The sequence below is a fragment of the Calidris pugnax genome, unplaced genomic scaffold, assembly GCF_001431845.1.
Source record: "Calidris pugnax isolate Ruff unplaced genomic scaffold, ASM143184v1 scaffold102, whole genome shotgun sequence".
NCBI classification, from domain to species: Eukaryota; Metazoa; Chordata; class Aves; order Charadriiformes; family Scolopacidae; genus Calidris; species Calidris pugnax.
The window spans coordinates 4,725,855-4,751,713 of NW_015090846.1; the positions used below are offsets into that span (position 1 = coordinate 4,725,855).

The following is a 25,859-nucleotide window of genomic DNA, read 5'->3' on the forward strand; positions in this document are numbered from 1 at the left end:
GTTTTGGGTTAGACTGAGATTAGCAAAGAGTGACGAGGTAGTTTCAGCTGGAGGCAGCAGCGGGCAGGGGCTGGGGGGAGGCCCCACCACGGCCCCCGGTCTGATCCCCACCTCTGCTGGGACGTATGGATCTATGCATTGCCTGGTGCTGCAGGCTCAGGGGTGACTTTCGTCAAAGTCACATTGAACTTTTCTAGAATTTGCTCTGAAATCTTGCATTGTGAGTTGTAGCAGGTGTTGGCATTTTCTTCTCACAAATGAAAATCTAATGAATGCACGTAGAGTGCTTCTAATGAACAATCACAGGTATTGATCAGTTCTGTGCTCTGTTTGGGTCTTAGCTCTCTTTTTTAAAGAGTTACACGTTTGCTTCAGAAGTACCTGTGGTGAGGTTCAGCACAGAGGTCAAGAATGAACTTCTATTTTAGGTGGAGAATAAGGAAATGGTGTGATGGTTCCTGTGTGGCTGTTCACGAGCAAGCATATGCTCTCTCAATTAGGAACTATTATTTGTGTCTCCTAGGAAGGAAGACACCCAACTATTTAACATAAAACACCAAAGAGGCATCAGAAAACTTTGCCTTCTTTGCATTAGTGTGTCATTTTGACTAATGATCTCTACAAACCCGGGAATTCAGATCATCAAGAAGACTGCTGCCACATGGATGTAGTAGGACTGTGAAGACGAGCTGTCATTGCGTAGCCCTTTGCAGGTGCTTGAAGGAGTTAGGCCTGTTAACCCAGTAAAAGAGGGTATATTAGAAGAATAAAGGAAATAAATTCAGTGGGAAGGGTTTTTACTGTAGCTTTTCCCCTCTAAAAATATAACGGGCATATTAGCAGAATGGGTATATATAGATGAGACAGTTACTCTCGTGAGTGAAAAGGCTGCATGAGTAACTGACAAGATGAGCAAAAAAAATTCTGTTTGAACATTACATCATTGTTTGGCAGGAATAACTGTTCGCCTTGCTAGGTGGTTTCTAATGTTTTTATTCAGAGTGTCGTTTATGAGATGATCAGCCAGTTCTCTGCACGGGGCTTGTGAGGTCGTGGAGGTAGAGACCAAGTGGTGGGATGATTTACAGGGACAGGTTGTGACCTGGTAGAGCTTGGGGACCGGAGACGGTTGTTTTCACTGAGGTTCCACACTTAAAAATGTCCCGTCCCTGGTATCGCTCTTAGATTGTTTTTCATATTTCTGTTATCTTAAGGAGGGTCTTCAGTTTCTGCAATCAGCAGAACTTGGACAATAACTTCTCTCAGACCAGCGCTGTGTTTTTGTGCCAGAAGGAAGAACGTAAATTAAAATAAACCGCCCTCACAATGGTATTTAAAAATTGATTGCAGGATTTCCAGTTGGTTTTGTAAACTGGTCTTTAAAAACAATAGCTACATTTTCATTTTTCAACTTGTTCACAGGGTATTCTTTTAAAATAGATGGTGTTTTCTGTGATGCACTGTCATGTAAGCCTGATAAGGAAGATGGCTAAAGGACATACTTGCCAAAATATTCCCTGGAAGAGTAATCTGATGCCAAAATCAACTAAAACAAGCAACTATATTTGTAGTGTAGTTTGCAAATGATGTGGCAAGGAGAGGAAGAAAATAATCTGTCACATGAAAAATGAAGTTTGGATTGTGTGTATATAAATCAGCGATTTGTTATGTGAGCATAAGATCATTATCAGGCATTTAAACATGAACTGGAAGTGTCTAATCTATTAATTAATCAGGAAGTAAGTTTTACATAGCATGCGTAATCAAGTTAATCTTTCATTTCACTTGTCAACATAGATGCTGCTCTCAATGTGATATTATCATGAGATTAAACATCCCAAGTGTTGATTCCTATTCTGTGTAAATCTGCTGGGTCCTTACACTGCACTTGGGAAGCAGCGGCGCGTCGGGAGGTGAGTGTGAGTGGCTGCTCCCCTGGCACACGCTGGGTTCCTCAGGTTGGGGACGTGTTGTTTGTGCACAGAGTGAGTTCTGCTCCTCTAACACCTGGAAAACCCTTTTCTTCTCCTCACCTTGAGTTAAACCAGGCTAGATTTCCATCCATCAAGGCAGTGATGCCCTGCAGCAACTTTCAGAAAGGCTGATCTGACCTTTTTCTTTTCCTGACCTTCCAGCACACCACATTGGAAAGCCATTATGTTAGAGCACACAATAAATAGCTGAGACTTCTGCTTATAATAACTAATAAATTTGTCATAGGAAGCCAGTGATGCCAAACTTTTATCAGCTTGTTCCCTGAAGCAACACAACAGCAAGTTTGCTACTGAAATACAGAGGAAAAATATTTTTAGGCATTAATTTATTTTGTTATATGCATATTTTGATCAAGGTGAATGCAGAATATGGAGTTTATTACAATAATTTATTATTGCATCTAATAATTAGATTCATAACCTGAAGGCGAGGATTGTTTTTAACTTAAATTTGCAGATAGGAAAGTAAAGATGAGCATCTGTTCCATGTCTGCACAGGTAGGGAGCAGCATGTGACTGTTCTTTGTAGACCACATTCATTAGATGTTAGACTTTATTTCTCTTTATTTCTGAAATTCTATTCTTTCTCCCTCAATGGCGCAGAGGGGTCTGTGAGCCTCTGCTTCCTGCAAGACTTGACTGGCAGTACTTGTCATTGTCAGTTTGTCTCCTGTGTTATCTATTGCAATGTTTACGTCTTCTTTGATGACAAGATTTCATCATTTTGGCTCCCATTCCCCCAAAAGGTTGGACCAGATGATCTTTTGAGATCTCTTTCAACCTGGGCTATTCTGTGATTCTATTCTATGATCCCAAACGAGCTGTATGTCTGCTACTGACTGTGAATAACAGAGACTGCATCTGGTCAGGATGGATAGATGTCTTCGGAAAGAATATATGACCAAATTTAGAAGGCGCAAACTGTGGTTGGTTTGTTCCCTGGGAAGTGTGGAACCATCCACCTGTAAGCTCTCTGGGAGCCTTCCACAAAGCTGTCTTAGAAAACATTGCCTTTTCAGTCAGTTCTCCTCCAACCATCTTTTTAATCTTACCCATTGAGCACGTACTGAGTCCTCGTCACTCACAGGAAATCTTCCACACCTGCACAATGGTGCAAAATTGGAGAGAAGGTGGCCCACAGAGCCAACGTGCTTCTGGAAAGCAAGATAGATGAGCTGTTTAAAAGGTGGTTAAAAAACACAAGATAAGAACATTTTATCTTTAAAATAAAATAAACAACAACTTTTCTATGCTGTGATGTTTTAGTAAATACATTTCATTTTTTCCCCTCAAGTTTTCGATGAGAAATCTGCAGCGTCTTGAATACCTTCCAGTTTATTTTTTCACAGTAAATAAGCCAATTTTCCCAATTTTTAGTATACTAAAAAAGTGGTAGGGACTAATGTAAAAGTGCTTTTATTTCCAACTGAAAAAAAATAATGAAAAAACATATTTTTCTGAATATTTCATTTGAACAAAAAGGCTACTTTTAAGATAGTCATAATAGTAAAAAAAAAAAATCATGAGGAGAAAAATGACCACACCGCACTACGGTGTGGTCAGCCTTGTGGATAATATTAGCACAAATCTGGGGGAAAATTCCCATCATTGTGTATTATTGTAAATAAAAGATTTCCGAACGGTTGTATTAGAAGACTGTGGTGAATCATCTCTGAGCAATCCAGACAACTCTTAGTTCTCCCGTTGACAAAAATCTCTTGAGTCTGGAGTGATCCTGGCCCCGGCGCGTCCGGTGTGTCGGGCTCAGCTCCTCCTGCGCCAGGGCCCTCGGCCAAGGGAGTTCCTAATGGTGGGATCCTTCTGCTCAAAGGAAACGTGTTTGGTTTAGTCTGGCTGAGTGGGTGACCCCTGGAAATGTCAGTGTTCGCTCAAGTTTGCTGGGAGAAGGAGTAAAAGAGGCTCAATGAACACAGTGAGGCTGGTGGAAGCCCAGCTCACGGAGAGCCCGGTGGGTCAGCGCTGAGAACGGCCTTAATTTTGTCTTGGAGAAGGAAACGGGAGATCTTTGGAAACCCAGAGCTGGAGTTACTCCGTTAATCACTCAATGGATCATTGTTAACATTTTATTTTGGTAATAAGGGTTTTTGTAAAGAATAATAAGGCTTAGACAAATATTTCCTCCCAGTAGCTACTGATGGAAGACGCACGATGGTAGGAAGTGTTGTGCAGTTCCCGTTTATGTATGAGGACCTTTGTTGGATGTGGAGTTTTTTAAAAGGTTTTTCTTTTTGGTATGGGAATTTTTGCTATACAATGGAGATTTTACACTCGTGGTTGTTTTTCTCCCGGGTCGTTGAAAGCAGCAGGCTGTTCTGAGGCACAGGATGTTTCGTTCTGGTCAAAGTTTCTTCTTCCATTTGTGCTGGACTGCATGTGCTTGATTATTCATTAGGTCTATGGAAACCGTAGCACGTATCTTAAGATAGATTTTGACTCTCTACATTTCATTAGCATCATTACCAGCCGGGTTATAAACCGAGTTATCTGAGTAGAGTAAGTTAACTGACTTTATTTTGGTCTCCCCCAGCCAGTTGAAAGCTGATTTGAAAAAGTTGATGTTCTTTAGCTCTATTGTTCTACCGGGAAGCGGTCAGGAAGCGTGTTCTGCTCTGAGGTCAGTCCCTGTGCTTCTCCCCTCTTCCCTGGCAGCACCGAGTTCCTTGTGGGGCTCAGGAAACGTCTCCGCTCGGGTTCTCAGCCTCCCCGACCTCCTCCGCGTTCCTGTAACCCTTCCGACGGGAATGGCCCCGTGTTTCTCACAAAGCACCGCTCGTCCTTCCAGCAGGATGATAACATGGTTGTAACCTCCCCTTTTGCCTGTTCCACGCCGGGACGTCGTACTGAATTCCCCCTGTCCAGAAGCTGCCTGCTGCCTGCAGAAATCAAGTGTGGTCCAAAACTCAGCTTGTTGATAGATTTCTTGGGAATTAGAGGTAGAATTCTGAGGCTCTATTTTTGTTTCTCTTCCTTCCTTGTTTTGTGTGTGATATTTACAAAGTCTCTTTGTTCACATTTTAAAAACATATATTGATGATACCTTCTTAAAATGATTACATTATTTATTAGAAGCCAAATAACTGACTTTCCTGCTTAATATTGGGCACTTTCCTTTGCATTTTTTTTTAACCCAGATGACAAGGAGGAAGTTTATATGTTTTAAGCACATTAAAAAGCTGAGCAAGTAATTGCAAAAGCGTCTGTGCTCCGTTGGATGAAAGACACTGTAGAAAGAAAAGAGATTATTATGCTTAATACTTCATCATGAGGGGATTGTCTTGAGAGAGCGAAGAAGTCCCATTAATTCTGTGGGCAAGGACTATGGGATGTTGGGTATACACCAAATTCTACCCCCACCTTCCAAATGACTTGTATAAACCACCCGGGGCTTCACTTCTCCATTCAGGAACTGGGCACAGTAATTATTTGCTTGCGGTGTGTGCAATAGTGTGTGCATTTAGTGAGATCATACGTGCTGGGGACAAGGACTCATCTCTTACCTGGCAGTGTGTGCAGATCCCAAAACAATGGGACATTGAGCTTTTTTTCGCATCTCTGGGCACCGTCATAGCAAATAGATAATAAAGATAATGACAGTAAACAATGGTAATAATTTGTAGGTAGGGAACACTAATGCTGAAAGAATTCACGTCCTGATTTGACTTCCATAAGACTTCCTGAACGCTCATTTAGTATTAAATTATTCAGACGCCCATTCTTCCTCTTGCCTTTTTTATATGGCACTGCTTTTTCTACTCATTAATATCTTTAAATATCTATATTATGTGTAATGTCTGCTTTCCATTTACATTTGGATTTCATCACCATACAGACCGCAAGAGTATTCTACAGTGTCTTGGTGGCTGTGGCACCATTCAATAAACAGAGAACAATGAATTCTATGCTTAAATTTAATTTAAATGTTTATTTCCCAGTTTGGAGCCAAATCTGCGTACTACTTTGTTGCCAAGCTATCAAAAAGCTGCTACAATCCACCTAAGCAGTAAGGAAACTGTTTTGCTTGTATGTAGTCCTAAAATAATCATTGTTTGCCATTAAAATATTTAAAAAAAATAGTTTATTTTTAATTGTGTGCATGAAACTTCCCTTTTAAGGTCTTCAAACAAATATGGCACTGAAGATTTTGGTATGGGTACAGCTGAGTTGAAAGTGAAGTTATCCTTATGCAAAGGAAATTCCCTTCCTCCCTGGCTCGGCGGATGAGCCTGTGGGTCCCTGGTAGCCTTGGGGCAATAAGCCTGGAAATCTTCCAGCTTCGTGTATTCTGAACTGAAGACTGCAGCTTGTAAGCAAATTCGAGCGGGCACATCTTGAGAGTGGCTGGGATCACTGGCAGGAACACTATTGTATTTACTCCTATGTTTTAAAAGGCTGATATTTTGTTGAGATTATTCCCTTATTCCTTTTGCCTCAGACTGTGCAAGGAATATAAGCATTCTTCAGAGGTGGAGTTACCTGGGGTAGGGAAAGCTGGGTTGCAATCTGATTTTTAGGAGCTTCTCAATGATCTGTCTGCAGTTCGTTGACCCAGCGCAAATTCGAAATGAAGCTGATTGATACCCAGCACTCCTCTCCCTGCTGGGCAAGGCAAAACCTTTCCTTCTTCATTTGTTTTGACTTTCAAAAGCCTCAGTTCAGTTCTTTGTGAAAAAAATACGAGAATCTGAAATGAAACTACTAAAGCTGCCGTCTTCCAGAAGGCAGCCTAAATTCAGAGGCCATTAATTATGTGTGTGGACAAATCAGTGTATCCTCGTGCCTGTACAAATAGAGCTCTTGGGCCCTACTGAGAGAGCATGGAAACTTTCACTTTCAGAATGAGGAATTCAGGTTCCTTGCCATAAAATCAGAGGGAGTTAAGAGGAATGATTGTTTCCCTGCGAAGCCCTTTGGGAAAGCAAGAGGTTTTAGTGGTAGGGGCTGCCTTGGGAACGTGCATTCTGAAGTGCAGTCGTTATTTTCCCAGCACAAAGCCATAAACAAACGATAAAAAAGGGAAGTGTGAGCCCCGGGGAGGGAAGGCTGCCGTGGGGCTGAGCGGAGCCTCGGGCAGCCTTTTGATGGCAAAGCAAACAAGGCCGTGTTTGTGTGGCTCTCCATCCCACAACTTGTTGTGGTGCTAATTTAAAATTTATCCACTTGCTGGTAGTTTGGGTAAAGGAGTGAAATAAATCCAGTTTTATGAAGGCTGAATGGCAGGATGACAGGAGTAGGTGATGGGGGACGCCGGGTCAGCTCTGGGCGCTCTGATTTTCCTCTGAAGTGTATCAAAGGGGATATTTTACTGAGATGTTACGGTTTGGTGGGTATTTAATTTCATGGAGTAGGTTTGTGTTCGGTGTTGGGGAAGATGAGTTAACACCCCAAAAATCTCGGCTGATGTTTGGCTCCATTTGCTCTTCTTATTGAGAGGTTCAGCAGAGCCCGAGATTGAACTCGTCCTTCTGCTTTTTGGAGGGAACAGCCAGGCTGCGGTGTGTTATTCGAGAGAGAGAGATTTCAATGTTGTCAGCTTTCCTCCGGAGCACTTCATATATCTAAAGTTTGCGAGGGGCAGGTCCTGCTATACACAAAAGAGCATTTGTATCAGGATGTGGCTTTCAAAAAGAAAAAAAAAGGAAAAAAAAAGAGCAGTGCTGGATTAATTGGAAAGGTCCAGACCAGTCACATTCCCTCCCAGATGGGTCATTCATTTCGTTGCCTGCTGCTATGTAGCATCGGAACTTAAAGCCTTCAAAAACATTGTTGAAGTGAGAGAGACAGAGACAAGCTGGCGGAACCTGAGCAAAACTCCTGGCCATTCATGCTTTTATAGCGAGGCCGCTTTCTCTTGTCATGATAGTTTATAGCCCCTCATTAACTTCTCCTGGTTTTTGGTCACCTGTACGAACGTTTCTGAAGGTACTAGGTTGATTAAAAATAAAAATCCCTAAACATGGAGCAGATGCTTAAGCGCATGTGGGTGAATGTGGGGTGACTCCCGCATCTCCTGATGGTTCCCACCTGCCTGCAGAGGCTGGGGGTCTCCAGCCCCGCCTCCCCCCATCCCAGGTGGTTTGAGGATGAGTCACCTGGCTCCAATTAAGCAAAACCAACCCATGTGAACCTTCCCCTTTCGGATTGTCTGAATGTGGGGGAGCTTTTAAAATGGTTTTGTTTAAACTTTCATTTCCATCAGTGCCTTTTTTTTTTTTTTTTGCCGTTGAGAATGACAAAAGGAAAAGATAAATTGGGTAGGCTGTTTTAAAGGCATTTCTAATGATAAAAGCATAATTGTAAAAAGATTCTCTTAAGAGCTATGAACTCAGTTATTAGGACACAAAAATGTAGAGAGGGAACTGAATGTTTGGCTTCTTGTCTGTAGCAAATCTTTAACCAAACCTCAGTGTTTTCAGACTTTCCCATCACCGTTTTCTAGATGCTCTCAGCTCTGTTTGACAATTGAATCATCTGCACAGGACAGGTCTCTGGTCACCTGGGAAAAGGTTTTGGTTGTTCCTGTATTTTTCTGTTGCTTTGGTTTTTAATCTATTTTAATTCAAATATGAAAAAAAAAGAATATAATTCTGGATAAGACGAAGAGGGCAGATGTGGAGGAACTGAAGCCTTTTTCCTTTTTGCTGGGATCTGCTGTGGGGTTTGGGGAGGGCTGGTGTGTGGGGTGGGAGCAGCAGAGGAATGTCCCTGTGCAGCATCCCCCCCCAGAGCCTCTGCTGTCCAGCTGGGATCTGCCTCCTTGACCTGAACTTGTCATTGCCCCCTTGATTGGCCCATTCCTGCTGCCTGAGAGCTGGCCCGAATTCCTGCCGTCCGGCCTCAAAACCAGGCATGGACTTCCCTGAAGATCGAGACTTGTTTTTTTCCTCCTGGAAGGGCCTTTCTCAGCTGCTAAACCTCATGGTTCTACTACTCGTGTAAATAAGAAAATACAGATTTTGTAGAACCCTGATGTTTTCCACGACTGCGCAAGTTTATGAAATCCTGAAATTAAGGTGGGTGGTTGGTGGTAGAGAATATAGGGATTAAGTCTGATAGGTTCAGCCTCTCGTTATTGAGGGTACAACACAGTATAATCTGGGGAACTTTCAAACTTCCAAAGAAGCTCCTGCTAACCAGGGGCTGCAGCTCGTCCCCAGCCAGCCCTGTCTGGTCCTGCAGCCTCGCAAGACACCGCAAAGAGAAATTTGCAAAAATGTCTGGGAAAAATCACAAAACTGGGACACAATGCAGAGAAGGATTGTGTAAATGCCATTTTGTAGTTCATCCCGCTCGGATGAGGGTTTTTTATTATCTGCCAACTTGTGAGAAGAAGTGGCAGAGCGTTAAGTTCTTGGCCACCATCCTGCTTTTCTGAGATGTTGTCTATCGCTCTTCCCTCAGAGTGTTTTTTGTGCTGGGAAGGGAAAGAACTGAAATGAAGTATTTGGGACAATTCACTTCTGCCCTTCTTAAACTGTAAATGTGAATTGAAATTTTTTATCTGGTTGGTCTATTCTTTTTTTTTTCCTTCTCTTTTCTTTTCCTCCATGGCCTAAAGTGTTAATTCTGCCCATTGAAATGTAATTTTATTGAGCAATATGAGCCGGAGGCAGGAATCTTCACTGCCATCAGAACCCAAATGGTAAATAGGCTCTTTCTCTAATTTGTGGGATGTGCTATAACTCAGTTTGAATGTTGAAAGGAAATGGGCCTCCAGGGGAGTCTGGAGCTCTGTTCATTCAACTTCTAATTAAAGTTTTCCCCTCTCAAGTTTCACTTTATTTTCCGGGGCTTTTTGCTCCATGATGATTATTAACATGTGTCCCATGGCCAGGAAATCATTATCCCCTTCCCCACCCCGCTCTCCGGTAGATCCCTCCCGCCGCAGCTCCATCTCTCCTCTCTCCGCTCCGCTGCCCGGGGCCGGGGGCGACCGGCCGGTCCCTGGGGCTACCGGCCCTTCCAAGGTGGCGACCTGTTGGGTTTTTTGCAGTGCCGTTGGCTCGGCTGTGGCTGTCCGGCAGCGAGGATCCAGTCCAGGATTTCTTCCAGCCTATTCTTCACCGCTCCAGAGCCCAGGCCAACCCTGGCTTCCTATTCCGACTCCAGCCGGCTTATCTTTTTTGGGGCAGGAATTGTTAGTACAGTTTATCTTGCTCGCTGCGAGTCCTCCCACAGCTGAGACATGCACTCCGGTGCCGCGTGCTTTTTCTTCCTCCCTCTTTCTTTTTTTTTATGTTTTCTTCTCGTTGTTTTTCTTTTTAAATGTGTAAAGTGAAGAGTTCCTCTCTCCCCCCCCCCCCCCCCCCCCCCCCCTCCCCTCCCCAAAAACACTTCCAAATGCTGAAAATCATCTTTTCCATCACACCTTTCCTACGTTATTTTATTTGGCCCTTCTTGATTCTGATGGGCCTGAAACAGGTATTGGAATATCGCACTGCTTCTGATATTTGTTATTTCTGAACCTTAAACTTCAAAAAACCCAGTGTTATTCTTAAGAAATGTCTGGCCTGTTTTTTAATGGAGTCTGAAGGAAAAATTTGCCTCTCTCTACATGCTCCTCTCAATGTCTTCTCTGTGCCTCCCATCCCCTTGACAGCAGAAATGAGTGATAACATGTAAGACTAATTATCTTCATATTTCATAGCAAACTTGCCAACTCTGTTCTTACACAGCTTTCAGTCACGTGATTTATAAGCAAATACAACTGTGTCCTTACATGCAGTTTTTTGCTTAGGATTGCATTTAGTTAAGTTTCTTCCTTCTGTTTGTTCTTTAAAAGTAATGGTATATTTCTTAATGTCAACAATAATGATTTTTGGTAGGATTAACCCTACTCGTTATCTTAGTAATTTCAAGATACCTCAACATTAAAGATTCCCCCCCCCCCCCCCCCCCCCCCCTTCTCCCTTTCCACTCCAAAGAACCAGCCTCCGGTTAATTAAAGGCTGGAACTGGTGCTGCTTTGCCAGAGGGGAGAGCGAACCTGTGCCTGCATGTGTGTGTGTGTAAAATAGATACAAAAATGTCAATGAACAGCAGGAAAAGTTCGGGGAGACCGTCTTACTACTACCGACTGCTCCGGAGGTCACGACTTCAGAGACAGCGAAGCAGATCCCGGAGCCGGAACAGGCCGCTTAGTAGGGGTAATTAATTGCACCACCCGTTCTCTTTAATTGACAGTGCCAAGGCAGCCGTGCTCTTGCTTACAGGTGGCTTTGTTGTCACCAGTGGGAATACGTGTGTGTGTCCCCGTGGGACACTGGGCAGCAGGTCAGTGGCCGGTGCGGTGCCGCGGGGAGGGTCTTGGATGCTGGGGTGCTCTTCTCTCCTCCACCTCATGGAACTGGAACTAACCCAGGCTTTTCAGTTCTCCACTGTTCAGTCTTTTTCAGTTTGTAAAATTGACTCCTTTTTTTAGCTAACTGAGATGTTTGGAGGCCTAATTGATGATTATAGAGATTTGAAAATCCTTGATTAAGAGATGGTATCTATATGCAAAGATGGATTGCTAGAACTTCATGTTTTTCGCCAGCTGAGTATCACCGGGGGTTTTGAAATGACAGAGCTGAGTATAGTTTAGGGGTAGGATTTTCAAAAGAGCCTAAAGATTGTGCTCTCGAGGCGCTGCAGAAACCTACGGGACTTGTATTCCCAAATCACTTTGCGCTTTTAAAAATCCTGCTCTAAAAGGGCCTATTTGTCCTCATCAGCAGGAGTTACGTCCACAGAGTAATGTTTCTTTAGGGCATACTCACTCATGCAGCCCATTTATTCTACTTGAGGCAGCTGCTGACCCAGTTGCATTTTTAAAATAAGCTATTCTGGCTTTCTCTTCTAGTGAGAAATAAATGTTTATTGATGCTTATACCTTTCTTTACAGCAGTCAAAGAAGCAGGAGTCTTTGAGTCATTTTGCTATGGAGTTATCTCTTTGGAAAGGAGGGGAGAGGGTTGTGCTTGGCCTCTAGTGTGACAATCTGCTCATATTTATAATGTCTTGAGCTTAATCAAAGTCATTAATTAAAAATAATTTTTTTGTTGTTATTGTGTGAGTAAAAAGCCATAATAAGAAGCAGAACTGCAACACTGCATCAGGTGTTTGCAAATCCAGGCTTGTCCTTGTCTCACTGGAGTTAATTCAGATTTACGAAGCAGATTGTGAACTCTGGCTCAGTGCAGTGTCCTTTTTCTTCTCTTCCTGGCATACAGTACTTTTTTTCAGGATTTTGAATCATTACTGAGAAAACAATAGGAAGCTAAACCAGTCCCGGAGCTTCATCTTTTCCTTTAAGCAAACAGTGTTTTTCTTTCCATGGTTGTGTTGTTGTTGTTGTTGTTTTGCCTGTCAGGGAAGAGTGTTTGTAAACTCCCAAGTATGTAACAGTTCCCTTTCCCCCTTTATTTGTATACTGTTCAAACCCAAAATATTTCACTGTCATTTCAGTTAGTGGGACAAGCGAAATGTGTGATTTCATTTAGGTAACCCAGTATGAACTTAACAGCGTAATTTGTCAGGAACACAAGGAATATACAGGCAGATTTGATGGAAATGGAAATCAACCCTAATGTTTGTAAGGAATTGGATTTGAACCAACTGAAATCTTTTTACTGTTGATCTCTCCCTGAGTATTTTGTGTTTGTCAGACTTTGTCTCTAGGATTCCTCCTGCTGGGAGGATCATAAAGCTCAGCAGTAGTTGAGCTCTTCTTATCTGTAGATCTTGAAGGGGTTTGCAAATGTGGATGAGAATGTTCTTCTAATTTTTAAGATTTTTGTGGAAGAGATGCGGACAGCAAGTTGTGCATTGGTGCTGTTGTGCAGCAGGACCATGGGGTGGGTCAGCAGCGGGACCTGGGCCAGGCTGGAGTGGTTGGTGGTGCCTGGTCCACACAGAGTGAAGGGAAGTGCTAGAATGCAGCAAAAGAAATCCTTTCAGTGGGAGTTTTGACCCCCTGGAAGGTCAGGAGCAGGAGACTGTAGGGGTGCAGGAGCTATGGAGAATGCAGAAATCAGGATGAGGTTCTAGATGTTCTGGGTTTGATGTAATGTTCATTTCCAAAGCCTACAAGTCTGGATGAAGGAAGGAGCTGAGGATCCCCTTCTCAGCTGTATTTCTGCAGTGCCATTTGCTGTCTGTAGCTGAGACACTCAGAGATCAGATCTCCTCAGTGGGAGGTTGCCATAAATACATGAGTATTGGAGTCACTTCACAGGAATTGGCAATGGTCCGTTCTGCCACATGTGTGTTTCCCGGACATCCTCTTGGCAACATTTTGCTCTTTACAGTCTCTGGACCTTTTGCCAAGATCCCCACGGAGCCCAGGTTACCCTGTGGCCCAGGCTGGAGGAGCAGTGACTCCTGGAAGCGGAGCTTCTCCAAGGTGTGTCACTTCAGCAGGTTATCAGCATGCTTTTGGAGAAGGAACTTGCTGAGGTTGAGGCGGTTGTTACACTTTTACCAGGGAGGAGGAGATCTCTGCTGCCACACAACCCCCTCTCCCCATCTGGAACCGTTCCCTGTTTGTCCTGCATCAGTCCTGGGTGATAAATCCCTGCTGCTGGAGCACCCATGAGCTGCAGGTGCTGCCATCTCCTGCCAGCGTGGCTCCTCTTCCAAAACCCCTTTGCTCGGAGTCACAGAACCTCTTTCAGCCCACTCTAGTTTATATCGGGCAGCCTCCTTGAATAAAGAAGAAGTTGTGTTTGAAAGCATTTATTTATACACTGCCATTTCCCACTCTCCCCATGTGCCCTTCTGATGGTCATTGCTGCAGGAGCACTGCCTGCTGTGGAGCACAGGTGGCCCGAGGACCAACAGCCAAAGCTGGGCTGGGGTTGTGGGCTGTTCTGCTGCATCGCACTCGTAGGTGGTGGCTGGTAGAGCTGAGACCTCATTTGGGAAATTGGTCTTGCTTCCTGAGGTGCAAAGACAGAGGTAACTACTCGCTCAGGAAAGCTCTGCCAGAGCACATTTTAGATGGGTGAAGGGAACAGGATTTGCATTTTCTATGCACGTATCTAAGGAAAGTAGGGGATCGTGTTCTGGTGGGACTCCAGGTGGAGACAATCTGATGTAGTGTGCAGAAAAATGCATGGGACTCTCAGCTGTTGGCAATGACAGCCAGCTTAATTGATGGTTTGTGTGATGGTCTCCTCTATTCTAGAGTTCTCTGGTGCTTTTAACGCATTCATCACATGTTTCAGTATGTTTGTCAGTCTGTTCCTTTGAGAAGTCCGGGGCTAGAATGGTTGAAGACCAGTAAAGCTGATGGGGAGGGCAAATCAGAGCGGAGCAGCAAGGTGTGATATCAGGAGGTGTATGTGATCCTGCCTCCAGCCTGTTTAAATTGTTGACAGTGGATGAGCAAGACAGGTTTCACCCGGCTCTTAATCTTTGTTAGAATGATGATAATGTCTGAAATCCCCAGGCTCTGCTTTTTCACAGGGATTCAGGACACGCTGCAGGTACACATTAGTTAGTTAAAAAAACTACCTGCAGAGCCCCCAGCTCTTCCTCGGACCATCTGTTCCGCTCAGGGGTGTGTGTAAGGATATGAGGAATCATGGCAGTAATTGTGATTATTACCAGGTGATCCATCTCCTGCAGTGGAAGGTACTTGGGAGGCAGAGAGGGTAGAAAGAAAATTCTCCGTAAAAGCACCACCTGCTTCTGCCTGCTTCTGTGCTCTGGTGTTTGGCTTTCTTCATGGTACCTCTGCTTCTGCTTAATTACGGGTAGAATGAAGGAACAGGGTTCAGTGACAAGTGTTCTCAAAATTCAGTTTGCTCATAGAAATTACTCCCGGGTGCTCCATTCACGGTTTCATCTCTGAGCCAAATACAGCTTTGGCTTCAGGCCTTTTCTCCTGTAAAACTCCGTAGGCAATCAGTTGTCTTCAAAGCTCTAAGAATCTGAGAACATTTGGAGTTCCTGATCTTGAAGGTTTAGTGTTCCTGATCCTTCTGCCTCTGTCAGCTCCTTGGGCATAAATGTCTTGCTCTAAGTTCTGTTTATAACAAATGCTTTTCAAGGTGTTCTACAAAAAGGATTTTTATTAAACAGCCTTTCTTCTTCTTCTCCTTTGATGGCTGCTGTGAAGAGAAAACTGACTGATCTTCAGTATTTTAGCACACCAAACACCCAGAGCTTGGGGGCTAAGGTCAGGCTGGTTTTTTTCTCAGCGCAGGCTATTCAGATACACATCTCTTGAAAACGGCTGGAATTTAGTCTTTCTCTCTCTGTTTGATGAAATCAAAACCTTTTAAGTGATAAATGAGAGATCAGCTTGTACCGAAATAGCCAATCGAGGTTAAGGCACTCGCTTGGGACAAGGGAAGCAGAGACTTGAAAATTGTCCCAGCGTGTAAGAGAATGACATAACAACAAAGGAGGTTTTATTAGATTTAAAGCCAAATGAAATTTCTCACACTTCTCTCTAATCTCTCCTAGCTGGAAAACCTATTTTGCAGCATGTTAACAAAAAGTGGTGCTCGGCAAGGAATTCCAGGTGGAACTTCTCCCTTTCCACCTCTGCAGGACTTGGTCCTGTAGCCTGTTTGTGTCCCTGCCTGTGAAGAGCACACGTTACTGTAACCTCCTCCTCCTCCTCACTCGCCTCTGGTACTGGGTTCTGGTTCTGGTCTTATGGATTGGATCTGCATCATTACATGATAAATTTGTGGAGAGAGACCATATCTCTCTGAGAAATGTTTAGCGGCTTTTAATAGACTGTATGACCAAAGAATATGATTTTTTTTATTAGAAGAAACTGATTCTGCATAGGCGTGTAGAAGTTTGAAATAGACAGTGTTACCCTTGCAAAGGCAAGCGTTGTCTGTATTTATATTGGCAGAAACCTGAGTAAAATGTTCTGGTTTTACTGTTGTTCTCTGACTCATATCCTACAACATTTGACAAGATGAGTGATTTTGCCTTTTCAGCACATCTCTCTGGACCAGTGGTTGATACTGAATGAGGTATGGTCAGTAGGAAGTCAAGTCTGGAAAGAAAGATGAATATAATAATGCATTACTGGTCAGTCTGGCTGGTGGATCTGGGCTCTGGGGCAAGACCCGGTCCCTTAGAATTCATGTAATTTTTCTTAAAAATATTTCATAAGCAATTTTTTTTCATTTAAGGACTGGGAGTGGGCATGTGAAGAGGCCAGTAATAAACATTAGCGATAAGGGTTTTTTTTCCAAGGGTGGTGTCTTTTAAATGTCAGGAAAAGGAAACCTTCCTGCTTCACAGTTTTTAATGACCTCGCTTTGTTTTTTCACGTCTGTTTCATGGCATTTTCTATTTTACCACAGAAGTCTTGCAGTTTTTCATTGAAATTTTAACACTGTGGCTGACAGATGCCCATAGAAAAGATATGTGGCATTTTTTAAGCTGTGTGTTTTGTAAGAACTATTCACCAGCAGCCGTGCTATCTTTAGTGCTAGAGCTCCAGCTGAGACTTTGCCGTATTTGTTCAATGCTTAATTGCCTAATAAAAATCTATACTAAATTTGATAACTTGAGAAGTAGTGCATGATGGAGGAATTCTTAAATTGTTTTGATATGAAAAGAATGGATGTAGAATTCTAAGTAGCCATTTAATAAACATCTAGAGTGAGTTTCTTATCTGTGGAGGCAAAGGTTAGATAAACCCTTCAGCAGGAGCACGGTGGCAGTAGTGCCCTGAGCACTGCCTGGACGTCCCATGGTCCCAGCAGCTGCATCTGTAAGAGGTAACTAAATACAGCAAAAATCTTGATAAAATAGTGAGAATTGTCAATACTGCTTAAGAGTTACTCGGGAAATTTCTATCCAAGGAACAGCTCATTTAATGCTGTGACAGAAATTTGGAAATTGTACCAGCAACTTTCAGGCAAGTTGAAGGTTGACTCTTGTCTCTTTTTGCGCATCTTTTGCTTCATCTCTATTTGAGTCCTTTCCTTCTGGCAATAACGTCTCTTTCCCCTAACGGTGTTGCTGAGAGGGGCTGGTTACTCTGAAAGGAACCAAGTAACAGAGCTGCTCCCATGTAATGCAGAGTGAGTCTTTATCTAAAAGGCATAGGTAATAAATGAGAAAGAGGTTAAAAACCCTGGTCGGGCTCCAAAAAGGAATTGCTTCCAAGAACATGCTTAGAGGGGTTTCAGTAGAGTTTTCATGATCTCTTATGTATTAGAGTAAGTTTGTCTCCTTACAGCTGTGGCAGTCCAAACAATTTAGACACAGAGCTGCCTTTTAAAGCTTTTAAACCTGTATTTCCCTTGAAGGTCTTCTAGTGTGCCACTAATCCCTTAAGTTATTGCACTGAAGGCACTCTATAATCCTTTAATTTACTCTGCTCTCAATGGAGCCAGGGAAGGAGCTGGGTCACTCTCCATATTTGGAATTATCAGGTTTGTGTTTTTTAACTCAGGCACTGGCTGAGGGTAGTTTGCTTTCCCTTTAAACACTGCAGAGAATATTTCACATTTAGATATTAATTGCCTGTGTGTTTGTGTTGATGTGTATTTAGAAAGGTCCACAAACCCCAGAACTTCCTGACTCATTGCATTGGTGTATGCAGCCTTGGGGTCAGGCTTTTAAACGAAGTTTCCTCAGGCCCCTTTGGAAATTGGTGGATGTGAAAACCGATGGCTTTTTGAAAACTGTGAATTCACTCCCAATATAGAACTGGTGAGGATGAAGAAATGGTGTCAGCCATAGGACATTTGTGGAAGCTTCATCTCCCCAAACCCACAGGAGACAAAGCTGCTGACTAAAGCGTCTTTGGTGATGCTGAAGGCAGAGCTTTATGGTGATGAGTAACGCTGGGCATGTGTTATCCTTTTTTAATGATTTTTTTTAATGAGCAGAAATACTCTAAAAGGTTGTCTAGAACCAACATTGGTTGCCTGAGTTGGGAAGGTTTGTCCTGTCCATGGCTTCTTGCTTGAATGAGGGACACGTGTTGTTATTGCGGGTTCGTTCTTGAGAGCTGGGGGTCTTGGCGGTTCCGTTATGAATCCTGGCTACTCAGCATTACTGCAGAAGTTCATTTTAAGTTGAGCATTGAAGCATCCACTTTGAGGAAAAACATGCCCTGCGATTGTATAGACTTGGAGAAACATTGGCAAGAATAAAGACAGCCAAAGTTTTGCTTCATTAACATTTACACTGCAAAAGGAATCCTCAGATGCTGAGCACTTAATGTTTCTTTTTGAAGAAACCAATTTATTTGAAGTGCAAGTTTCTTTTGTACGTTATGTGCTCACATTTTTGATTTCCTACAGCACTTCTGCATCAGTGAATTTCTTGTAGAGTCAGAGATCAAGCCTGGGCTTGTTCTGAAGTATCCAAATGTGGTAATAGGTGGACTGTTGTAAAATTTGGCATCTGGAGTTAAATTACAGGATGCTTCTTAAGCTTCTTGGTTACTATAGGAACAAGTAATAGTCATCCTTCATGATTAAGCAGTGTCCATGGTAACCAAACGAGCAAGTTTTAAATGAAAGATATTTTCCGTTTACATTTTTAGCAGTCAGAGGTTAACAGTTATTACCTTTATACCCTTAGATGAGAGAAATTTTGATCCGGCTGGCGTATTTAAAGTGAGAACATTTGGTGTTCATTTACATAACTTTACTTCTAGGACCAGCTGAATTTCGGGCGATTACCAGGATACAATTTCTGGGGTGTAGTGTGTTAATCTCCCCCGGAAGAGGGAACGTTGTTCACAACATGTGCTAAATTGCTCTGCAGCGTTGCGGTGCGTTGCTGAAGAGCTACCTGAGTGCTCCTCGCAGAGGTGGAGGGAGGAATCCCCACATACACCCTGCGTGGGTTTGAGGACAGAAAATGCAGGTGTGGGTGTCAGCGTGGGTAAGAGCGGAATCCTCCTGCTCCCTCCCACTTCAAAAATGGGGTGGGAAATGTACAAGTGAATACAGCCCTCCTAGATCGCTTCTTGTCATCTACTACACAGTTTTCTTTGTAGGTAAACAGCGAGTATCACTTAAAAAGCCCAGCAACACAATCCCAAAGCTCTCACAGCTGCTACAGGTTCAGTGCAGAAAGGAATGTGGTTATTTGAATGGTGGTTTCTCTGTGTCCATCTGTGGCACACATTTCTATGAAATAAGAAACCACGACTGCTTTTTGACATTGCTTTCCTGTCTCTTTCATCCGCACCGGCGATGTTTGCTTGAAAACTAAAAAGTGAAGCTTAATTGCTTAAAAGAGTCTGAATAGCTGGAGGAAAGCTCTCTGAGTAGGGCTGGTAAGGAGGGGAAGCATTTCCAGCAGCACTCTGGGTAGGAGGGCACAGGGTGATGGGCAGCACGTTGCAGGTGCTGTACCCTGAGGTGTGTGTGACTCCACATCCACACACCAGCAAATGCAGAACGTTTGTGTAAACGCTCACTTTTAAAAAAAGATCAGGTTGGCAGAGAAGGTGGCACTTTTTATAAGCATTATCTTTTATCTCATGCATATTAAAACAAAGGAGGCTCATTTCTGTTTGGTAGGGGAGCTCTTAGCCCTTCTGCAGAAACACTTGGAAAAACAGGAAAAAAAATTTTCAGTTCTCCCTAACATTAGCCCTAATCCTAACCATTGATAATTGTAACTGGAGGAAGAAGAGCCTTTTCAGACTTTCTTGTCACTGCTGCTTTTTAATGCTGTCTTTGAGTTGCATCATCAGGAGGGGTACTAGATTTTGTCCAAAAAATCTAGTTAGTTAAAATCTGTTGCTCTTCTCTAAGTGTTTCCAGTGAAACTGTGTCCTGAATGGCCAGCGTTAAATCCCAACCTTCTGCTTTCTTGAACAGTATTATAAAGTTCCTTCAATGTTAAGGCAATCTAACTTGGATTAATTGGCTCTGGGCATCAAGACTCTTTCGGGCTGATGTAAGAGCTGCATGTACTATGTGAATTTCAAATCTTAATGTTTGGTCTATTATGCAGATGGATGCGAATAGAGATATGTATGTGACCCCATTTATCTCTCTAATGAAGTGCCATCAATAGAACATCTGTTTCTTTGCTGTAGAAGATGAAATCTCTGATGAATCATGCTTATAAATTAAGTATTTATTTATTTAATTTGCATTTTGCCAGTATGGACCTGTTACAGCAGCCTCCACACACGACTGGAAAAATAGCCTAGTAATTAAACTGCCCCAAGTTTTTGTTTATTCTGTGCTGCTGCTCCTCACACAGTAAACTAAACTCTTCTGAACCGCTTTGTAGTTGACCCGTCCAAGCCAGCTATTAAGAAAGCCCCAAACCAGGCAGAAGAAGACCTTGCCAAGGAGGCAAATCTCATCGATGGGAGGCAAACCCATGGCTGTGATCTGGATGTGCATCTCCCCTCTCACTGGGGTTCCCACTGTGGCACTACGTGCCTCTATACTTTTTAGTTCTCCCTGAAATTGGGAGCAAAGAGGGCTCAATCTGCTCTTGTGAGGTTTCCATCTCCCTTTTGCAGACCCGTGAGGTTTAGTGAAACCTGCCTCCGCCGTACTGAAATTCCTGAGCAAGACCATTCTCCAGCCATTCTGCTGCAGGATCCTGCCAGGTTGGCCAAAGGCTCTGCGAGACTGTCTGGTGGGTGGCTGGTCCTCCACCACCACGTGCTGATGGCCACCTTGTGTTGGGGCCAGTGGTCTGCAGAGGCCACTGGCCACAGATGGTGCTTCAGCCCACTGGGGCTTCGGGCAGCCTCAAGGTGATGGGGGTTGTGTCCTCCCTGCCCCATCCCTGGTGGTGTGTACGGGTGGCATTGTTTGTGTCCCCAGTGACAGGGATTACAGCGAGTATAAAAGTTCCTCCTTTTTGCCTCTGTGCTGATGAAGTGCTGCAAGAAAAGCAGCACGGTACCGGTGTCGAATCTCTGCAGAAATGTTAAGCATGATGGATGAACCTAATTTAAATCTCCCCAGAGCTGACTTCTTGTTCTCCAGACTCCGCGTTGCTTGTCTTTATCATCACATAAGAGGAAGCTGATGTTCCACTTCACTTTATCATCCTTTCCAGTTTAACCAGGGTATTAGCAGTCTCCGCGATCTGGTTCCCAACCAGGCTCGAATTTCATCTTTTTCTGATGTATTTTTTAAGTCTGTGCTTGATTTCATTTTTACCCTGGAGAAAAGGTTCCTAATGATATGCTGTTAGCAAAAGACAGATTTGTTCTCTAGACATCATACCAAAGAAAGATAAATATCATACATATTTTATTTCAGAGACTGATAAATAAAGAATAAAAATACCAAATATATATATACATATCTAATTAAAAGATACCAGACAGTAAAACAGAGTTTGTAATGAACGCTGCTCAATCACCATGATTTGCTATTTATTTTTAGAAAGGGGGTTAATTTTCTGGATGGGTTATAGGCTTTCCCTGTCCCCACCCTGGCACCAGGGCTGGTCCTACAGCTCTGTCTGTCCTGGGTATGCAGACCTGACCCGTTCCTTTGGTTCTGTTGCACAGAGAGGTTACTCTGTGTGTTTTGAGACTCATGCTGAGAATTATCCAAGAATTATCTCTCATTTGTGCTATTCTCTCCTTTTCGCCCTCTGGGAGTATTTTTTTCTCCATTTTCAGGCTGGATATTAGGAAAAATTTTTTCACTGAAAGGGTTATCAGCCTTTGGAATGGGCTGCCCAGGGAGGTGGTTGAGGCCCCATCCCTGGAGGTGTTCAAAAGCCGGGTTGATGTGGTGCTGGGAGGTCTGGTTTAGTGATGATGCTCCTTGTTTGTTGTGTGGGTGTCTATTTTTGTCAGTTAGGTTGACGGTTGGACAAGATGATCTTTAAGGTCCCTTCCAACCTAGAAGATTCTGTGATTCTGTGATTCTGAGATAAATATGTCTGATCTGCCTCCTCAGGTAAAGACTATATTGTCCATCTCGGGGGGCAGAACTTGCCCTAGGTGCCCATCTCTAGCCTAGAAGGCGGCAGGCGGTGCGTGGTCCAGCATCTGCTGTGGGGCTGTGGCTGGAGGAGAGGAGTAGCTGGCTGACTAGCAGAACAGGAAAAGCCCTCTTAACCATCACCGGTACTGAACATCAACCAAACCAGCAGATGAACCCCCCCGCGGGTGGGTGGCAGGGGGGTTTCTCCCGGGCGGGTGTCCCCGTCGGGGCGGGCGCTGCGGGCCCGGCTGCCAGAGAAGGGGCTTCGGCTCCCCCTAGCGAGGAGCTGCCGCCCCGCGCCCGCGGAGCCGCAAGGCCCGTGTCCCGCTGCGGGGCGGCCGCGGGGACGGCTCGGTCCGGCTTCCGAGGCTGGAGGGTCTGACCGAGCTTCCCAGGAGACAGGAGGTGCGAGGCTGGGCGAGCAGAGCCCTCGGGAAGGCGAGAGAAAAGGGCAGGGGGTCCCCTTTCTGCTTGCATCAAAAAGCACCTGCTGCTGGGAAAAGGGCTTCTCTTACCGGGTAATATTAGGGAAAATAGAGGAATATCTGATGCATATCAAGTACACAGAGAAATAGCATGGCTTTTTTCAGTACTAGATTCCAGAGCCATTAATAGCACTTCCTTGGGAGCAGTATGAGGAATATTAAATACTGTGCAGAACGTGGTATCCGGGAACTGACACAGGGATGGTACCAGATCCATTAAAGTGCACAGTGTGCTATGGCAAAGGGCAGTGCCACTTCAAATCATTATTTAACAATGAAGAAGCTTTTCTTCCAGAAGCTCTTAGTTCTGCTTTGAGAGAAGATGGTCATAATTTTTAGCTGATGGGAAACAGTGTGGTCTGATGCTTCCTGTGAGTTGTTTTGTGTTTCCCAGCCAGCTCCAGTAGGGTTCTTCAGTTCACACCACTGTCCCAGCCACCCTGCTTGTGGCTGCAGAGGACGGTGTGTCCCCAAGTGGTGCTTCAGGTGCCTTTTTGTGCTTTCAGGCAGGGCCACAGTTGGGTCAGACACAGCGTTCCCCCTGCTCCACTGAATATGGTGGGTTTGTAACACTTAAGTCATGTGTGAGGGACACAAAGGTAGTGGTAAGAAGCTGGATCTGTTTGGTGTAGTCACTGTGGATAGCATTAGCTGATGGCTATTATACAACCAGCCTCTAATTGTTTAATTAGAAGTATTTTGTGCCAGAGTGTAGGACAAGAGGCAAGTAATGATCCCAATTTATTTTTTGTTTTGTATGTAAATGGTTAGATAAGTGAGAATTTTTTTTACAAGCTACAGTTCTGTAAGCAGTGTCCTTAATTATCTGAAAAGGTAGTGAGAGCATGAGAAAATGTGAAACTATTTCTGCTGAGAGCATTAAATCAGTGAGGAGTAAATTCCTGATTCTGTTGTAGAAGAGCCGTGGGTACAGCCAGTGGGGTTGCTGTGCTTTACAGGAGTGTATTTAAGATAGAGATTCTAAGATGCAAAAAGAAATAATTTCATTCTAACATAACAAGTGGTGGTGATACAAACTTTCATTAGCCTAGAGATTACCCGCTCTGAGTGGTCATTAGCTTTGCTTTTAGATGAGTCTGATTTTTCAGAGGGCAGCATTACCTGCCCTAAACTTTTGCTTCACGACCATTTTTATTTAAACGTCAATTTTATTGCCTAATAAAGGTTTGGCTTTTAATTAATTTTGTGTGGCATAATGGTTATAATATTGCTGGAAGGCATCAGCTGGAATTCACTGAGGGATGAGCAGGGCACTGGGAGCTGTGTACCAAGAAATAGTTCTCCAGGTAATTGAGGAACGGGACTGGCCTCCCAGCTGCGTTTCTGGTCCAGCTGATGGGAGCAGGAGCAGAGAGTAAGTGAGGGGCTCCAGAACCTGCCAGTGCCTTTTCTGACCTCTCTCCACTGAAAATCAGACATTTTTGCATTTCTGCTTCCCATTCAAAGTAATTCATGCCTCGTGAAGGGGAAGGTTGGTTGACCTCAGTATTTTGTGTCGTTGTTTATTCCCGTGGTAATATTCCACTTTAAAAAAGTGCTGCTATTCTGACAGCAGCTTCTAAATGTCCCTTTGGATTCGGATTAAAGATCTGTCTTTCCTCCTGGACTCCTGTGGCCACCCAAAGCTGTCTGAAATGTAGATTTTTCTGCAGGCTCTCCTGGGTATTTGCAATCACACAGGCACTGCAAATATCTATTCTCCAGGGAGTGTTTTAATTCATAAATGCTACTGTGAGCCATGTTAAATAAATCACTTCAGTCACTATGTGCCTCCTCCTCTCCTGTGTTGGGTTTGTACTAAGGAGTTATTAGATGATGTAGAAATTAGAGGAATAACACCTAAATTCATTAAGCAATAAAATTAATTCATGGAGTGTAATTGTGCGAGCAGGAGACCGGTAATTCCTGTTCCCTCTGGTTTCGCAGAAACTCCACCCCGGTGATGTCTCGGGGCAGAGGGAGATGTTGGGCTCTACCCCATGGGCAGGACAGGGAGGAGCACACCAGCATTGGTGGAGCGTGGCCCAGGGATGGAGCCAGCCCGGCCTCTCCCAGGGCTGCCGGTGGGACCTTTTCCACCAGCTCTTGGTTCTGAGCAGCTCTTAGTTTTCTGCCATTATATCCAGACGATCTGGTGAAGTTTTGTTGTCCTCTAAAGTCTCCTTTCCTCCAAGCACGTGCTGCGGTGCGGTGCGGGAAGCTGGTCCCCCGCCGCGGCTCCCCAGCGCTGCTGCCTTGTCTGGCATTCCAGTCATACTTCCCTTCCTCGCTGCCTCTGATGAAGTCATCATCTCTACTTCTCCTCTTATTCCTGGCTTGCTCGGAGTGCCATGGCATGTGCGTTGCTGACAAGCACGGCTTCCTTTTGGTGAGTTGAGGGAGACGTTTTCTCGTTGCTGACTTCTCTGACGCTGGCTCAGATTTGTGCCTCCCTTTCTTGTTTGGAGTCGGACGGTTTCATGTCAGAAAATCAACTTGTTGGGAAGTGCCTGCTCGTTAGTTATTCCTTCCAGCCGTTCTCTTTGCTTTTGTTCATGCTGTCTCTTCCCCCGGCTGATCCCTGGAATTGCGTGTGAGAGGAGAGGGGGAGAGTGTGAAGAGAGATGAGTAAGGAGAAGGAGTTAATGTATTTCATTCCCACTAATGAGAGCACAATCCTGATGATCTCTGGGACTAGCTGTGATTCATAAGAGCAGGTAATGCAAATGTGAAAACATCCCACTTGCTAAGTGAAAAGCAAACAGCACTAGTGTTTGTTGGTGTGTTTGTGGCACGTAGTGACCTGCTCCGTCGCGGCGTCTGGGAGGTTGCGTTGGAGGCGGCAGCGATGCCGAGCGGGTTAAACCAGAGCTGGGTGCGGGAGCTCCTCGCAGCCTCCTCTGCTGCTGGTGCCCTGAAGTGTAGTAAGGATTAATTATTCTGTCGATTCAAATGCCTGGAATTAGTTAACAACTCAAATGTGTTTATTATTTTACAGAAACAGTTTCAGAAATATCCATAAGCCCTGGGTCCTAGATGCATGTGCCGTGTTTACAATGCTGTGTTACTGCCCAGCTGGACTCAGTGGGATGATCTCGACCCCAGCAGCTTAAAAAAAGTAATAACCTGGTGCAATACACACCGAGCAGCATTTTGGACCCAGCGATGTGTGATAACCTGGGAGAGGTCTCAGGGGTTTGATAATTCAAGGAAGTTTCTCTTTGAAGATCTTATCCTGCCCTGGGGAAAACCCAAAACATTGCAGCTTTCTATAAATATTTAGAAAAGCAGGAAGCCCTTTTGTTTGGTTCTTCTTGCTTCTGAGATTGCATCAGGTGGATGAGCCCCAGCCCAGCCTCCGTCTGTGGCCGACACTGAAGAGGTTCAGTGCCTGTTCCTGAAAAAGGGCTGGGAGGGCCCACAGGAGCAGGGTTCTGCCACAGGCAGGGTGGAAGTAAAACAGT

General features: G+C 44.2%; 1 protein-coding gene across 8 annotated transcripts in view; it reads left to right on the forward strand.

The window, feature by feature from the left end:
• DAB2IP (DAB2 interacting protein) overlaps nt 1-25,859 on the forward strand; it is a 202,076-nt gene that overhangs the window by 31,042 nt on the left and 145,175 nt on the right. For 2 of the 8 annotated variants that reach the window (XM_014942899.1, XM_014942896.1), the window contains exon 1: nt 10,949-11,158. The exons of 2 other annotated variants lie outside the window; for them this stretch is intronic. In XM_014942899.1, the coding sequence (XP_014798385.1) occupies nt 11,038-11,158 (121 nt within the window). In that variant the 5' untranslated portion in view covers nt 10,949-11,037. Of the gene's footprint in view, nt 1-10,044; nt 10,150-10,947; nt 11,159-25,859 lie in introns of those variants that run through there. 4 more of the 8 variants (XR_001412131.1, XM_014942894.1, XM_014942901.1 and 1 more) reach the window with 3 other exon arrangements.